The following is a 17652-nucleotide window of genomic DNA, read 5'->3' as shown; positions in this document are numbered from 1 at the left end:
GACATAATCAATTGTTTCATTTGCTTGAATATTCCATGAAATGATAGAACTGTTCAATGTTCATTTTTTATTCATTGATAAATATGAACTTATGAGTTGATACCAACAAAACAAAAGTAGACAGACGCCATGACCGCATTTAATACACACGTATGAAACCGCGGCTTTATATCGATCCCGAAGCACAGACTCCTACATATCATGTCGTCATCAAATCATCCCCTTTTTTAGCTAGATGATTTCCGGGTTTCAACGCTTTTGAATTCTCGCTTTCAGATAGCGTTTTCTCCTCTGGCAGACACTTCAAATGCATATAATTGACATTGCTATATTCTATGGTTCATAATATTTCATTTTCTAGTTCAGACTGGATCTTTAAGGATTCTTATTCGCTCTAAAAAGATTTATAATTCGGTCAACAAATGTATTTAATGAAATAAAGGCTTAGGAATTGTCTAGACTAAATATCTCATTAACGAGAAATATAATTTCTCTTTAACAGTGATCTTAATATACTTAGTCGGTCGAAAACATTAGTAATCGGGTCAACAAACTTATTTTATGAAATTAAGGCCTATAAACTTTTAAATATTGTCACCTTTACAAGAACTGTACTTTCCCTTATATGAATTAAAGATTCATAATCGGGTGAAATAATTAGGTCAACAAATACATGTTACGAAATTAAAATTTCATTTTGGTCAACAAATGCATGTTACGAAATGAAGATTTTTTTTTAATGCATTCCATGCGATGTATATTTTATAAGTGCTAGTGACCGGACGTCAACATCTATCAACAGTCTTTGTTATCTTACATCTTTCTCAAGTACCTTCGAATTTGAACAAACAGCATGCCAGCGGCCGAGCTTTAAATCAAAATCACGCCGAAAGTAACAAGCAATGAGACACGTTAGATTATTGCCGAAGTAAAGGTGACGGATCTATGCTTTTTTTGTTTACAATATGCAGAGGAGTGAGGCTTGAAAGAAATAGGTGGGTAAATATTTCATCAGGCTGACGTGCTGCCCAACTATTGTATGATAGGTTTTTGAGTAGATTACACCGAAGGTATGAAACCTTTCCTTCCCACGCACATTGGCCGAATGAAAGAAGAAAGACTGAGGCAAGGATGGCGCGGAGGCGTTGCATCAAAGTAATGGGCATTTCCTTGTTAAACGTTAAAAGGTAGAAATGGACAAAAGGGAAGTTCAAGTTTTAGACTTTGATCATGGAAGATTAATGTGCAATAAATCTTCACACTTTCTGGAAGCGCGAGCTACTAAAAGAGAGACGTTATTAACTGTTCTTCCATGTCAGGAGTACGAAGTAAAGGAAAAATGGAGGAAACCACGAAAGGGATGTTGCGGTACCTTTTGTGGTAAGTATTAGTAAGAGTAATAAAGTATTTGGTACGATTGGTGACTGCAATATATGCGGGACAGTGTTCATATAGTTCGTATGATGAATCTGAAGAAGAAGAAAACTTAAGGAAAATTACAAGTCCTTTACGAAAAAAAATTGGAAAATTAAAAATGAATAAAAACACGATCGCATCTATTTAAGATAAATCAACGTAAGTGTAATGTCAATAATAATAATAATAATAATAATAATAATAACGTTTTATTTACCCAGGGTAGCCACTTCAGTTATGAAACTGCTCTTCCAGCGGGCCCTGCATAACATAATATGTTATTACTACCCTTCTCCAATCTAATATGCTGAGCGCCTAGCTAGAAGGCAGAAGGTCCCATTGTTCTAAGTCTTTGGTATGACTCGGCCGAGGTTCGAACCCACGACCTCCCATTCATGAGGCGGGCGCTCTAACCACTGAGCCACCATACCCTTTTTTGAGTCCCATAGAAAGTAATTCCCAAGTTCGGATCCCAAGGTCATTATCATGTTCGCCAATGTCAATGGATAACGCTCAAGGCTATTTAAATAGCCATTGGTTGATTTTTCAAAAGTAGTTGCTTTCGTGTGAAAATAGTATACATTTGGATGAGAAAATAACATAGCGACCCTTCTAGATCCAACCAACAAAATATTTGATTTTTTGTTGTTGAATATGTGGGAAAAAAACTTCCTAAACTATCAAGATTCCTCCTTTAATCGTGAGTTGAAATCTAAAAACGCGCGCGCACATCCCGCACTGTAGGTGCACTCTCGCATATTTAAAATTTCATGATAATCTTACACTCGCCGTCCAATTGGGAATGAGAATTCGTTGGCCTGTTTTGTACTCCAACTGAGCGTGAGAGGACAAAGAGGAAAGATGCATTCACTTAATGACGATGAATTGATTTCATCCATGTCACTTTATATAAGAAGCCGTCGCTTAGAGCCAGTTTTTACAGAAGCGCGCCAAAATCTCGTCGTGTAAAATCATTCTCGCCTGCTTCGATAAATTATCTAGGCATATCCAATGGAGACGTGCTGATAGAGGCATAGCGCTGTTACACGTAAGTTATTCTTATATACTTTTTATGATGTCATTCTAGTTGCTTATATGTTATTGACGATTTCTGACTTAAAATTGCTGAATGGTTATCATGATTAAATACAATAGATTACATTTACTACAGAGGGTAAAACATGCTTTCCTTGGACTCAATGATTGAATCGGTATTACGAATCTTCAAAATATGTTTTTATCTTCACCAGTCAAAAAAGTGACCAGCGCATGTTTCGTTGCATAAAAGATTATATCACGCAATTAATTAGCTGTACTTATGAATACAGTGGGAAACAGAATATATTTTGAAATTGTATGAAGGCTTTAATAATATCCATATGTATTTATAGAAGTAAAACACACAACAAAGTTTTCAAGATTTCGGTAATAACGGTAATTCGGCTTTTTTTCCATACATGTTAAGGTATACTTTAACAATAAATCTTCTCTCAACATGTAATTCGATTGCTAAGACTTCGAAACAAAGAAATCAGGTTGAAGCAAAATCAAAAGTTTTACTCATTAAATATTCCAAAAAAATTAGGGTATTGAAATTGCCCTTCAGTAGATTTTTTCGAAATTCCTAGCGATCTTGTGATATTGATCTTCTTGGAAGTGTATCCTTTTTGAAGCGTCATCTCTGAATGGGCCTTCATTTATTTGTTTTATATTCCATATTTATGGGTTCAAATTCATTGAGGCCTTACGTTCATAAAGGGTAGTACATCCTGATTTTTTAGATTGTTTTAACAGAAGCAGAACAAATAGAGAGAGAGAGGGATCAGTAAAATTTTGAACAGAATTCGATAAAAAGAATTGAAAAAGGTTACGAATATTTTAAAGTTGCATTCGATTGAACAAGAACTGTTATAAAGTACATGTGTATTTAGAGGGCCACTTCCGTTTGCTTTATACTTAAACTCATATTTTGTTTTCCTTAAAGGAAATTTTACATCATAACTTGCATCTTAGATTAAATCATTAGACATATTTTAAACCGCCCCTGAATGAAACTAGTCTATTCAAACAAATGAAATTGATGAACCGTTCAGAACAGATCAAATGCTACGCCACAGAGATGCCAATTTGGATTCCGTTTATTACAACTTCAACAGTTCATGACATTCTGTAATCGGATTTTTCTCAACCTTTACTTTTCTGTTTCTATCATTTTCTGCTTTTTATTGAAAAGAAAAGAAATTAACGAAAAGATCACAGGGCAATCAAATGGGTCTGTGTAATTAACTAAGTCGTCATAATTGAAGGAGGAATACGAGAACTTCGAGAAGTAAATATTCGTGTTCCTATCATTTTCATCGAACCTTTCCTTTTAAATATTTCCATTTCTTTTACTAACGGATTTCCCCCCATTATTTTTGCACATTTTCGCTAAAGTTCGTAGCATAATGCACATATCCTAGTATGTTGTGTCTTTGGCCATAATTGGTTCAATTTTGTTTCTTAATAGCGATCGTCATTAAAGTGAATTCATTTTGATTAATCTCAGCTGACAGAATATATAACGAATTAATGTCGTCATTGCCACTCAGTTTAGCCCTAACTCTGGTTAAATCGGCATGTGATTGCATGGTATTTGTCGAAAATAAATTTACAAACGTCGAACGTAATTCACCATCAATCAACATGAATTACGAATTGCTTTTTTTAATTTTTATCAAGCGCAAATTTTAGAAAAATCCTGAAGCCCCCACCCCCCCCCCCTTTTTTTTCTCTCTCAAGGGTACGAAAACCTATTGCAACAGTTCCCTCAAATTGCACAACAACTGCGTAATATATTAAAGAGATGATCCAGAAAAGGGCTCTTCGCATAATTCTCTCTGACCAATATTTGAGCTACAGAAGTTCCCTCCAGAAGACTGAGCTTTCAACACTGAGCAAACTAAACAGGGACAAACTATCTTTAAAATATAAAGAAACTTTAAAGATTGATTTCCTGAAGCACAAAACAAACGTCCGACGTAGCAATGAATTGAGAGAGTTCAAATGCAGAACGGAAAGGTTCAGAAACAGTGCTCTGTCTTATCTTGTTAGGTTAATAAATCGTCATCCCGTGTAAATCGTTATTTGACGAAAGACTTACGATTGTTATGATTACACTCAAATTTAAATAGTTATTGCAATGAAATGAATCTCAAATGAATCAGAAATGGACAGTAGAAAAAGTATGCAGGTTGTTTTTTTTGAATTCCTACTGAAACGCTTTAATCTTTAATCTTTAATGTCGTCCTAATTTCCTCCTCCGCCTTTTTCGGGTCTTTTCTAATTAGTAGTCTCGAGTCTTTTTAATCTACTGAACGTTTAGCATAATTAATTTCACATCGGTACTAAGTTTGAATTGAACTACCTGGAGAAGTGTCATTGCTAATTTACTGGATGTTTCTGTTCATATGTATAGTATAATAATGTTTAATACATGTTTATATGTTTATGGTTTGTAAAAGTCATGACGATCTGTACTTTTTTAAGCTGATTAATAGAGGACTCATTACACATGTTTTTCACCTCATCTTTCTTGATATATTCCTCTTACCTTCCCTTCCATTCTATTTCTTTCATTCTATTCTACCCAGGCGCGTACGCAGATTTTTTTTAAGGGGGGGGGGGGGGTTAACATTTATAAATCGGGCTGAAAATTTCGCAACGACTCAGCCAGCCGCTGAATAAGCGGGGGGGGGGGGGGGGGGGGAGGGGGGGGAGAGACACTTCTTTTTTTTTGCTCTCGAAATTTGAAAATTTGACATTTGGCTCCGTTGGTCACCTTTTTAGGTCAGACATGGGAATTTTTTTTTGTGTGTGTGTTTTGTTTTAATAATTTAAAAAAAAAAAAAAAAAATCCAAAGGGGGGGGGGGGGTTAGGGGGGTGATGGGGGTGATGGGGGGGGGGTTACACACATAAAAATACCAAAGGGGGGTTTAACCCCCCCCCCCCCCCCCCCCCTGTGTACGCGCCTGATTCTACCCGTTTATTGATGCTTGCTCCTTGCTCCTATTCCTCATTCATCCCTTCTTTCTTTTCATACTCATTGGATTTTTAAAGAGAGTTTTTATGTCATAGTTCTATAAAGGCTATTGTACTTTTAAATTGTAAAAACATGTACTTTTCAATTGTATTCCAATGGCAATTCAGTCGGACTGCGACGATGGAATTTTCTCAACAAAATCCTTCTACATTTCAACAACTTCTGCAACAGCCAGTCCCTAGAAAACCCACAGGACTGCCTTTGGTATCAAACTCAGGGAATATTCATCCCTCCCCATGTTATTGAATTTCTGGATTCACCATAGTATACCTCGAAAGGGCAGACTTTGGGGAAATTATAATGATTTCAGATCTACTCTCCATACAAAGATGAAAAGTATTACAAAGGGTGCAAATACGTTAATGTCTTTTTTTCTACCCTCAACAACAGGTGTATTTTGATATACAGGGTTAAAGTTAATAGTCAACTTTAATTTTAAAAAAGCTGAACTTGGCGATACGACAAATGAGTGAGTCTGTTTGACACTGTTCATTCTCTTGTAGGGATCGGAAAGGCTGTAGGTGAATCGTCTCTGGAAGTTGCGATGTTTTACAGCCCTCAATTAGAAGGATTATTATACATCATTGATATTATCTAATCCGGCTTTAAAACTCTTATAAAGCTCGTATGAATAAAATGCACAAATATAGTATCCTATAATCCATTTAATTATGGAAGCAAGTATTAGAAGGGCTAAGTGGGGATGTAGTAGGTGATACATGAATAAGTGATAACACATGATAACTTATAACGTGGGCATCAGGTTTGGCAGCCATTGTCACTGACAGAGTGCAGTTGAAGGGATGAATCCTACTGTTCGACGCTTCAGCTTAGTTCGAGAGAAAGAAAGAGAGGGGTCATGCCGGGTCTTTCGTCTTACTTTGAGCAAAAATGTAAATAATTGTTGCAGTTACTCTGCAAGCAAAGATCTTCGATTTTCTCATGTTTCGTTGTTTCGTCGGACATTTAAAGCAAGTACCAGCAAACAAGACGAATAACCCAACTTTAAAAAAATGCACCTCTGGGGTGTGGGTTTTGTACACGCCAGCAGAAATTTCACCCATTTTTGCAATGTAAATCGAAAAATCGGTACAATGCCGATTTTTCGTCACGAAATACTCCTCACTTCTGTGCGATCGCACACAGAGTAGCGACAAGTCGCTCATGCGCACTACTCACCAACCTATCGATATGAGCAAACACCGACAGGTTTCTTTCCAGTTTTGTAAATGGCAGTCCCCAAAATCAACAATTTGTATAAATGGTGTTTGAGATATGTTAATGATCCTGTGGTGCAACATTTATTTTGGCACTGGCCTTTGGTTTCAAGATTAAGTACGATATGAAAAATTAAATACCAGACAAAATTTGTCTTAAAACATGCATCCGAACCCAACATACATGTACCTAAGCGTTATGTAACTTCAAAAATCCTTCTTTTAAAAGACCATGACAAAATATTGGCTTGCTATTTCTGAAGTTGCTCATGTTAACCCATGTGTGTTCCGTTGTTTCCTTTAGAGACCCTGGTGATAGATCAACTGAGTTCCCTGAAATGTCAGATTATTTGCTCCATTTTTAAACTTTAGAGACCCTAGTAATAGGTCAAATAATTTCTAAGATATGTAATATTGTGAAATATACCCCATTACATTTTATCCTATCAGGAAGGCTTATAATAGTCTGGGCCCTGATGTGAATCTGAGGACAACCACAAAATCTCTTTTCCTAATCTCTTTTCCTACCACACATTGACATTTTCTGAAATTAGGGTCTTCTTTTAAACGCTAATCTGGTATCGCTTAATCTTAATCTACGGATCAAACTTGTCCATCAAAATTCTCAGGCATAGCAGTTTAATGCATTTGTAATTAATCGGAAAACGTGTTGGAAAAAAGAATTACACCAAAATGGCAGACATATTGACACCGAGATCAAAATGTCGGGCTTATAAAATTGTCTATTCGTCACATATGCAAAATGTAAAGCTTTGCAGATGCCTCAATTGTGTCAATTTTTTGCTGAAATATTAGATGAAATGCAGTGGAAAAGGTTGTTGCAATGAAGGCTATCAGACATGTAAAACGAATAATCTGCAGAGAAAAATACCACCACAAATAAATCTTGTTTATATGTCACGCTATTAAACACACGAACCGCGTGTTGATAAATTGAACTGTCAAGGAAAATATAATAGCACGTAGGAGAAATACTTAAGTCCAGGGACGTGATAGAGAAGGACTGGAATCAAGCCGCTCTCCTTTGACCCCATGCGCTAATCTTCAACTGTTGACCAGGTGGTGAGATAAGAGAGCGCATGACATTTCAGGATTTAGAATTCCTACATCAGAAAATGGTATCACAGCAACTGTTCGCTGTCCCTTCCAATGATTTCTCATCCATTGTTGAATGTGTAAAGAGTAGAACAAGCGAACACAAACTTGTGTAATTTCATCCTTTTTTAAACTTGAAAAATACAAAAAAACACGCGAAAACACGCATTAGCAAACTTAATGTTATTGAAGATTGTAAATCATGGATCAAATAACGGGACATTAAAGCATGCACAAATTAGCGCATCATCCTAAAATATTGAGTTTTTGACAAGATGTAATTTTTCTTTTACCAACTCTGGCACACAAATGAAAGGAAGGATGAAGTTCTAAATTTGAAAATTTGTTTGATGTACTATTCCCAATAAAATCCCCATATAAAGTTTTTGATTTACACTAAAATTTTGCCGGTAATTTAATATTTTGTAATAAATGTAAAACTGGTGCCAGGCTTCCGAAAGTCTTCGCAGTGGATGCGCGGTTCGGAGCATGGAACTTCAAAGCCAAGTGGAATGTTACACATCCCATTGTTATGCTTTAGAACTCAAGAATGCGTTTGAATAAATTACAAGAGTTTCGTCTCCTTTTCTTCCACCTCCCTGTTAAGTCATACGTGGGCACAAACCTTTTGGCAGACTGCCAACTGGACATTGTTGAGCGATATTTGATTTGAGTTCACCTCGCCTTTTTATTCTCAACAGTACTTCTGAGCAAAAGAGAAGAGTTCTAAGTAAATCTGCTTATGCAATTAAGTATCTGACACACATTTATAGCATACTGTGCTTTGTGGACTTGGATGTGTTGTATAATAAACACATACCCAAAAAATATTAAACAAACCTGGGTAAAATTTATCCAATGTTTGGGGATTTTTTAAAGAAAAGAAGAAGGAAGATACACGTATTTTGAATATTAAAGATAAACTTTAGTACTGGTAATGCGATTGCATTGTGAAAGAAAAGGTGTGGAAAGGATCAGAAACAGTTGGTCATGTAGCATGTAAGTATTGGTGTGCACTGCAAGGTTCTGGAGTCATCGAAATCATAATAAATTTGACCGAGTCTTGGTAAAGTAACAAGCACTGTACACAGAAAGTTATATATGGGACAACACACATGGTGTTGGGGCTAGTACTACCTTGATTTCCTTGTCTTTCTATGCTCATTACTCAGCCAGGATACATTTTCTTCCAAAATTGTTTGGCACATGTCATTTATTTGTAATTTTGAACATTCAGTGTAAGTTTCGTTTGATTCTGTGAGAATTTTTTTTTTTTTTACCAGAACTGGAGTTTATCTTTAAACATATAAGGTACCTTAAGTGTATACTTCCATTCAGAGTAGCAATGACCCTTTTTTAAAGGGGGTTAACATTTAATAGTTATACTTAAACATTCCGCATTATTAGCACCCCGTATTTTTTGCTTTCGCATTGTTGATTAAAATTGGAAACTCAATTAAACAACCTCGGCCAAACCAAAAGTTCATAGGGACAGTGTCGCTCTATACAGTGCGTCCCAGAAAAAAAAAGAAACACGAAAACAAACGGTAATTGTGAATAAACTATTTTTGTTCTCCAAAATGATAAATGATAACGTGGGCATCATGTTTGGCAACCATTGTCACTACAGAGTGCAATTGAAGGAATGAGTCGGGTTTCATTTTGTTTTTGTTTTTGCGACGCACTGTTTCCAAAAGATTAATTACTCTAAATTTGCTTTGAAGGTTGCATTTATTTATCTCCAGAGGCAAATTTGCCAATATCAGGTTACCTATATTGACAGTACTTACAACGTCTACGCGTTTCCGGTTGTTTCCAAACACGAATATTAGAACTATTGATAATGATGCAGATGGTGAAATAGTTCATCCAAACGCTATTGGCGATATGGAGATATAATGACTTGTTGTTCGATTCTTGTTTCATTCTTTGCCCTCTAGGTGCACAAAATGGGAGACTGGGGACTGTCTCTACTGCTCATCCTCTCGACAGTAGTTTACGAGATATCCGCTGTTCACAATAAACCTTACCCCTGGCAAAGCAGGCACGGGTTTCTCTCAAACAACGACCTTTACCCACCCACTCCGCTCCGGAGGAGACCACCAACGTCCGGAACCGTCAGTAATCCGTTCAGTATTCAGAGTAATTCAAGACAGAAAACTGCAAAGACACCATTCCAACCATTCCAGTCTGAACAATTGAATCCTATTCAACGCTGTGTCAAGAGAGCGAATGACCACACCTCACCATCAAGTATCCGTGACTTGATTTTGAGTATTGGTAAAGACGTGGTAAAACGGCAATCTTTTGCAGGGGCTAATCTTTATCACCAGCGTGGCCTTAGACGCTTTACAAGATCGCAGGTAAACCCTCAAGTTATAATCATTTTTATCAGGAACACGGTAGCAATTACTTTCGAAAAATTAACCTAAAGAAATGTCAATTTACCTATTTACCAATTTACGTATATGTAATCCAAATATGATTTCTATGGGACATACAATAGGGTATTGAATATGCCCTTGACTTGATTTTGTGTAAACAAATGCGATCGTGTCCAGGGTCAAATTTTATTGACAAAGGGCTATGCTTTACAGATGAAACCTTTGTATGTTGAAGATGTTTCAAACAATTTGGAAACTGATGCTTGCTGTTTACTGTGGGTACGGAATGAAATGGATAGGTTTTGTACTAGGATCGATTGCCTTTAAAGAGAATTGAAAGTCACACCTACGTTACACCTATTGTATATAATTATAATTTAAAGATAAATGTTCACAATACATGTTTGTATTCTTTGATATTTTACAACTACAATACATAAACTATCAATCATCAATAACGAGAGCTGAAGATATCGTGACATCGTGTTATCATGATACAATACCCATCGATTATGTTAAACATTTAACCCCTCGATCCTTACTTTCTGCCGACTCATCTATTGCTTTATTGTCTCTTTCTCTTTTTCTTTTGCAGGTACATGAAACTCATTTTCTACTGCCATTTATTACAAAGATCGGTTCGCATTTCGGTGATTACCTGCGTAAGGTTCTGGGATGTCAAGCCGAACATAGAACTTACATAGCCCAACCCAGAAGTTCCAGGTTATCCGCTCTATCCGTAGACCCAGTACATTCAATATCATCATCATCATCTAACGAGCAGCCTCAGCCCCATCCATCTTTTATCTTTGAAAGATCTGCTCCTCAGAGCCCACGTATCCCACTCCTGCCGCCACCAAAACACATCCAGAAACCATTATCACAAGGAGCTCGGGCGCCCATCTATTCAAGGCCGCAACACATTCAACCGATTGAACAATACGACGCGTCCACTTCGGAATCTTTCCCAAAATTGTCGGTATCACCATCCAGGCCGATACAGAGATCATTCCACGTCGATAATCCGTCAAGTCCAGGGTTTGAAGATATCCCGAATCCCGACGGAACCAGTAGCATAACACAGTCATCCAGGTCCGATAGTTCTGCGCCACAGCCTTTTGAAGAATTGCTTTTCTCCCCACCACCTGTAGACATGAGTGGTTTGCCGCCTCCAGTCTTTGCCGGTAGTGATTCGTCTACTTCTGCTCTACCCGATATTGTCCAAGCAATTTCAGTAAGTAATGGCTGGTCACTTGTACAATGTATGAATTTAAGTTTATGACTTTGGTATGGACAATCCTATGAAAGTATTACATCTAAATATCTGGATTTGAAGTAATTAAATTGTATAGACATCACACATTATATATATATTGAATTTAGAATTCGGCTCTTTTAACAGTACAATAGGGTTAGCAAACGTATCGCACCATCCAAATGTATGTTGTTTTTTGTTTTTTTTCAGATTTTCGTTTTCTATTTCTATTAGGGGATGTTATTTTGAAATCACTGTAAACCTTTTCAATCAGTGCATGAATTAATTGATATTTTCAAATGCACACAGTGACTTGTTGGAACGTGATTAAAGCAAGCTACCCTTATTGTTTTGTATCTATTTTTGATGGTGTAAATGTGGAAAAAAAACTTCGAATTTTAAAATTCAAACTTCAAACATTTTTATAATTTTTTTTCGAAGAAAGTAATTTCTTTCCTTATAATTTATGCATGCTAGGATTCATCTACGCGGTTTACACCCGCCGATCCGTCGATCACATTTACGGCACCCGGTCTCCAGCCGCACCGAATGACCGAGATATCCCTGCTCCCTACAACCATTGACCCGACCGGGTCACCGCCACCACCGCCATCTAGCCCTTTCACAACGTTCAGCCTTACGAGCCATCCGTCGCACACCTCACTTCCGCCCTCATTGACGACTTCATCAATGACATCTACATCTCGACTTTCACCGAGCAGTCAGCCGGGGCAATCTCAGGGCTCGTTGTATTTTGGACCCCCAAGGGTTAGTGGTTTTCTTTAGATATTTCTACCAAGACAATCGAAAAGACTTTCGAGAATCCACTCAAAGATTTTGACAAGACGATTTAAAATTTCCTATTGCATATATCACAGACCGTATCCAGATAACCACCCCCTAGGATAACTACCCCCTAGGGCAACAACCCTTTAGGACGACTACCTCGTAGGACGACTACCCCCGGACAACTACCCCTAGACAACTACTCCTTAGGACAACCAACTACATACAAACAACCACCCTCCCAGACAACCACCCTCCAGGACAACAACCCTACGGAAAACTGCCCCGGACAACTAACCCCAGACAACTACCCCTAGGATAGTTGTCCGGTGGGTTGTTATCCTACAGGGTCGTTGTCGTATGGGAAGATGTCCTAGAGGGTAGTTATCGTAGGGGTGGTTATCCGGAGGGTGGTTGTCCAGGGGGTAGGTGTCCTAGAACCGCCACAGACATCGTGTTCGGAAAGGGCTATTTAAATTGTATTAGGTGATTTGTCGCAAGCCTTTAAATCGAGCTTATCTATTTTACTTCATAGCACATTGCATTGTGTAAGACTCTTGGCATATTGAGGGAATTGCATTTCTTTGAGAGATATTGTTCTCGTTTCCTGATCATTATAATTTATTACCCATTCGTCATCTAAAATATTTTTTAAAATTCTTTAAAGCAACTTCACCTACGTCGTGGTATACTCTTTCTTCGAGGAATCACATGTAGCCCGGATCGCGATTCTGTACAGTCTTTCAAAAGTAATCCCCCAAAAAATCAACTTGTGTAAGAGATCAATGAACACATGAAAACAAAATCTGATTCATGTGGATAAAATTGTATGGCAAACAAATTTTAGTTATGATTGAGTGTACGCTTGCAAAATGAATGAACTGATATTGACACTCAATATCATATCCATTATCTTTAAATTCTCGCACGTATCCACAGATTTTGCTGAGATTGATAAGTATCGTAAATTTGAAGACTACTCGTACTAATTAGGAGTTCTATTACACAGGAAACGATTTATCCGAGTTCGGTTTCCTGACATCAACACCGGACATTATACTATACGTACCCCTTACCCCAGACGTAACCTGCAACCCAATCGTACCCGTGACTCTTAACCAACGTTTAACACGATAGAAAAGACTCTCAGGAAATCAAGTCAAGGACAATTTCAATACCTTAATGTCTTTTCGATAGAGATCATGTTCATGTTACCCTTTTTCATTTTAATGTTCATACATTAGAGGCTCGTTTACATATGACGTCGCAAAACCGCAGCGGTTTTATAAATTGTATTATTATGACGTAAACCGTAATACGCTCCACCTTTCTGTATCCATACAACACTTACATGACAGAAAGAAGTTCAATGAGTCGTGCGCAGTTAGGTCACCATACATTAACACGTTAAACAAAGAATCGCGGCAGCTTTTTTTTTGGCGGTTTACAGCCCACATCTGAAGAAGCATAAACATCTTATGGAAACAAATCACGAAAAAGGCTATTGAAATTGCCGAAAGTTCCAATCTAGATTTTCTTTTGCCATCGTGTTATGCTTTCACTAATAAAACAATGAGCAAATGCCACCGGAACATAATATCGGATCACGTAATTCTTGTTTTTTTATTGTATATTTATTAGTCGGACGTCAAAGTGTTGGTGGAGGCCAATGGTGTTTTGAGGCAGTGGCGTATAGCAGTCCCTCCCATGTTTGGTATCATCGACCTCCTGAGGTACCTGGCCCGTGAGCAGGCAGAACCGATCAACCTGTCCACTCTGGATCCTCACTGCTTCGTGTTAACCCGCATGCTCGGTCTGCGGATCAACAGTTCCCATGTTTGGACCGTCTCTGTGATCACCTTCAAACAGGAGGTAAAAACTATTAAGGTTTCATTTCATTTCATTTCATTTCATTTCATTTCATTTATTCATTTCACTCTCTTTTTAAAAAAACATAAAAAGTATAGACATGTTTGTTCATTTAAAGAAAAACATCAAAAGTATGTACATGTTTGTTCATTATCAACATAAGATAAAGGGAAATGAGGAATCATGAAAGCCAAAATTGGCTCGATGAGAATGATCCCCAAATAAATAATCAGCATAAAAAAGATACAAACTTATTTTCATTAAAACATCGTACATACATTCATAACAACAGAGGAAAGTGGGAAAAAAGATTACATGAGGTAAAGACAGTTACAGGAAGATAAGATGAGAGAGAGAAGATAAAAACAAGGAAGTTACAATTTGAATTTTACGTTCGCATCTATTATTGGATAAAAATCATCTCAAGGGAAATTTCAATACCCTGTTTCATTTCCGATAGAAATCATGTTTGGTATACGAAATACGTCTCATTAATCTATTCTTTTTGCCCACGTCCATGTATAATACACAATCAGCCAGCAGTAATACACTTAGCATATATGCTCCCTCGAACTAGTAAACAAACAGGTCATAGAGCTATAACTCCTTAACCCCTGTACTAAAGAATTACCATACTCTCACCGCTTTCAAAAGGCGTGAAACACATCGAATTTGTTGTAATGTCCCTATCTGTTTGTTATTTTATGAAAGCCTTGTATCATTATTGTCTCTCTGTTCGTTTGTAAGTATTTCTTGTTTATGCGCTTTGTAGCTAATGAAAAGACGCTTTATGCATGTAATATTGTTACTATTGTTACGTCATCTTAATGTTCATACCTTTCAATAGGTGACACACAAGGCCATTGACATTACCATATGTTGATTTTTGTTTCGAAAGTAGATGCTATCGTGCTGATTAGATAAGATGCAGAGATTCGTCCACTAGCGCGAAATGCTTAATCTTAAAAGAGGTTGAACCATATCAAATCAATTTAATTAAATTCAATTTAATTCTTCTTTAGAATCCATGGCTCATAAGTAGGATATTTTGTTTTGTTTGCATGCGTACATATACAATAAATACATCTACCTTGATAACAATTTTTTATTATAACAAATATCATCAAGATAATTATGTAACTTAAACCCTTTTTCTCCCCGGACAGCACCAGCTATTTCATTTTTTACATTCCGGATTCGTCTTTTATTTTTGTGCCACTCCATTTCTCTAACTACCTATAACAAAATTCTTTGGAATTAGGTGAAGGGATATATATTGTCTCTTTGTAAAAGAGGTAGTTGATTTTGTTTTGTTACACGAGATAGGAATTACTTCACACACGATCTTGTGCAAAGAGCTAAGTTGTCTCTATGAATTCAGGTAATTTCATCTTCAAACACTGGTTGATTTATATCCTGATAAGGGGACTGACCGGATCGCCTTTATACCTGACACTCACTAGTTTTCTTTAGGGCAGACAGATATCTTTCGAGGACAATGAAACGTCTCTTTTTAACGAGAGAAGTCATTCTCAAATGGCCATTAACGAAATAGAGCAGTATCGTATGGGCATCCATTGTGAAGCGTTTTATTTCAAGGAAAAGTTATCAAATAAAGATTCATGATGCTGTCTCCCCAATTGTTTGCCCTAAAATTAATAATAATCGCGAAGTGGGAATTTTTGTTAAAAGGAGATGTAACGCGTTATAAGGTGTTCAATCTTATATCAATAGGAAACGGTCGGTTTCAATAAACTAATTCCCGTAAATAAATGAAATGTCATGTCCTGAAAATGAAATTGTTTTGCGAAGCCTTGTGATTCGCATAGCCACATTCAAACTAAAAACATATCAATCACATTACTTTTTACTTTCTCTCTTTTTTTGTTTAGGTAATTTTCCAAGATCGCTGCCTGCCGTCTTCGAATCTGTATATTCTGCCTGGATACACGCTTGTCTTTCGCTACACCCAGACGTAGCTGTCTGATATTTTATGAATGATAACGACTCATACAAGAGCCGAAGAAAACGGGTATTGATATACGGTAGACAGTATAGACTGAAGGTTCCTTGTTTTAGTGTGGAATAGTATTTAGGCCAAAATACAAACGAGAGATGCAATTATTAAAATATTATAGAAGCAGTAATAGGTGTACCTTTTCGTCGTAGTTAATAGCGTACATACAGAACTGAATTAGCATTGTATTTTAATGAAGGTGCTATTCCAAATGTTGAAAATAAAATAAAATACATGTACATTATGAGAGAAAGAAGTAGAAAAGTTGATGGTAAGGAGTATGGGTAGCAAAAGTGGCATGCTACTGCTGCACGATAATTCATCCACATAGGCCTATAATGATACCTAAGAATGTAAGGATGTTCAATTCACTGTATGGAATGAACTTTTATCACTCTCAAGAAACATACATTTCCCGTTTTTAGTCATCGATCATTGTTTCAAGACTTTCAGAGATTCTTTTTCTTCTTAATATTCCAAGCCGAATCGATCAGAAGTTGAAATATTTGTATGGCCGTGTCAAAAGGTTCAAGCGAAAATGGAATTGTAAACGTTTATTGAGTTCCCGACATTATTCAATTAGTGTTATTTATCAAGTTTATATGTTTCAATGTAAGTGTTGACATTTCCTTCGAATTGAGGGACTTCGGGCGTTTATAATAAGATTTGATTCTATTCACATGTAAATATAACACATAAATGTTTTCATCTCTTTATCTCTTTTTTCTTTTCTGAACAAAAAGATTATGTACTCTGATAAGCGTAAAAGAAACAGGAATGAAAGGAAAATAAAAAAATGAAAATCTGAGAAGTGATCTGAAGGTGAGAAAATTGTTTATTCACCCACTATATTATTTCATTTTGCCCCCGCTATTCTTATTGTATGAGGGGATGGTTGTAATTAAAATTAGCGTTGCAAATTTGGAAATAAATAGAATAATGCAGATGTTTCTCCTAATACCTCCTCCGTGGCCTCTTTCTTGCGTTTTGTTTCGTTCTTGCCAGTAAGCCTTATCACTATTAACCTCTCAATATACCACAGCTAATGTATAGTACTAAATTAAATGTAAATAAACCAATTGTTAGCACAGAAATTCACCTTGATGTATTGTATTGTATTTTTTTGTTTATTCATCGAACATTTAGCTAGAAGCAGAGTTCAAGTTACAAAGTAAAAAGTTAATGACATGAAAGTATATTGATTGTATATTAAAATGTATTTAAACGGAACAGGTATTGTGTATATTAACAAGATCCATATTTAATAAAAAAAAATTGCCCTTGTTCTGAGAAAAACAGAAACTGATACTACCCATGTTTATTGCAACAATGACGAAGTAGGTGTTGCACACAATGACTGATAGAGATTGTGATTTGTACAACTAGACACGAATGTTCTTGGTTTAAAGAAAAGCTTGAGTTCTGGTAATGATAGAACATATATTCTCACAAAATAAGAACAAAACCTACACTTAATTTTCAAGATTCTAATAAATGACATGTGCCGAAC

At 36.6% G+C, this 17652-nt stretch overlaps 1 protein-coding gene across 2 annotated transcripts; it reads left to right on the top strand.

Moving 5' to 3' along the window:
* The first annotated feature begins 706 nt into the window (after positions 1 to 706).
* LOC105436674 lies at positions 707 to 17236 on the top strand. 2 transcript variants are annotated; one of them, XM_011662486.2, is made up of 6 exons: positions 707 to 1380; positions 9772 to 10194; positions 10811 to 11449; positions 11948 to 12238; positions 13898 to 14128; positions 16018 to 17236. In XM_011662486.2, the coding sequence occupies exons 2-6, from the start codon at positions 9781 to 9783 to the stop codon at positions 16102 to 16104; spliced, it is 1662 nt and encodes a 553-aa protein (XP_011660788.2). In that variant the 5' UTR covers positions 707 to 1380; positions 9772 to 9780; the 3' UTR covers positions 16105 to 17236. The 2 variants fall into 2 exon arrangements, with proteins under 2 accessions (XP_011660788.2, XP_030842949.1); XM_030987089.1 differs by lacking the exon at positions 707 to 1380 and adding an exon at positions 2257 to 2464.
* The last annotated feature ends 416 nt before the right edge of the window (positions 17237 to 17652 follow it).

Source organism: Strongylocentrotus purpuratus, unplaced genomic scaffold (genome assembly GCF_000002235.5).
Source record: "Strongylocentrotus purpuratus isolate Spur 01 unplaced genomic scaffold, Spur_5.0 spur5_scaffold_16, whole genome shotgun sequence".
Lineage (NCBI taxonomy): Eukaryota > Metazoa > Echinodermata > Echinoidea > Camarodonta > Strongylocentrotidae > Strongylocentrotus > Strongylocentrotus purpuratus.
This window is presented reverse-complemented; position numbering and strand designations above follow the sequence as displayed.

Excerpts from the sequence above, each read along its gene's own strand:
- LOC105436674 (XM_011662486.2), top strand. The coding sequence starts at position 9,781 with ATGGGAGACTGGGGACTGTCTCTACTGCTCATCCTCTCGACAGTAGTT. Across the intron at positions 11,450-11,947 it reads ATATTGTCCAAGCAATTTCA|GATTCATCTACGCGGTTTAC; the intron begins GTAAGTAATGGC and ends TATGCATGCTAG. Across the intron at positions 12,239-13,897 it reads TGTATTTTGGACCCCCAAGG|TCGGACGTCAAAGTGTTGGT; the intron begins GTTAGTGGTTTT and ends TATATTTATTAG.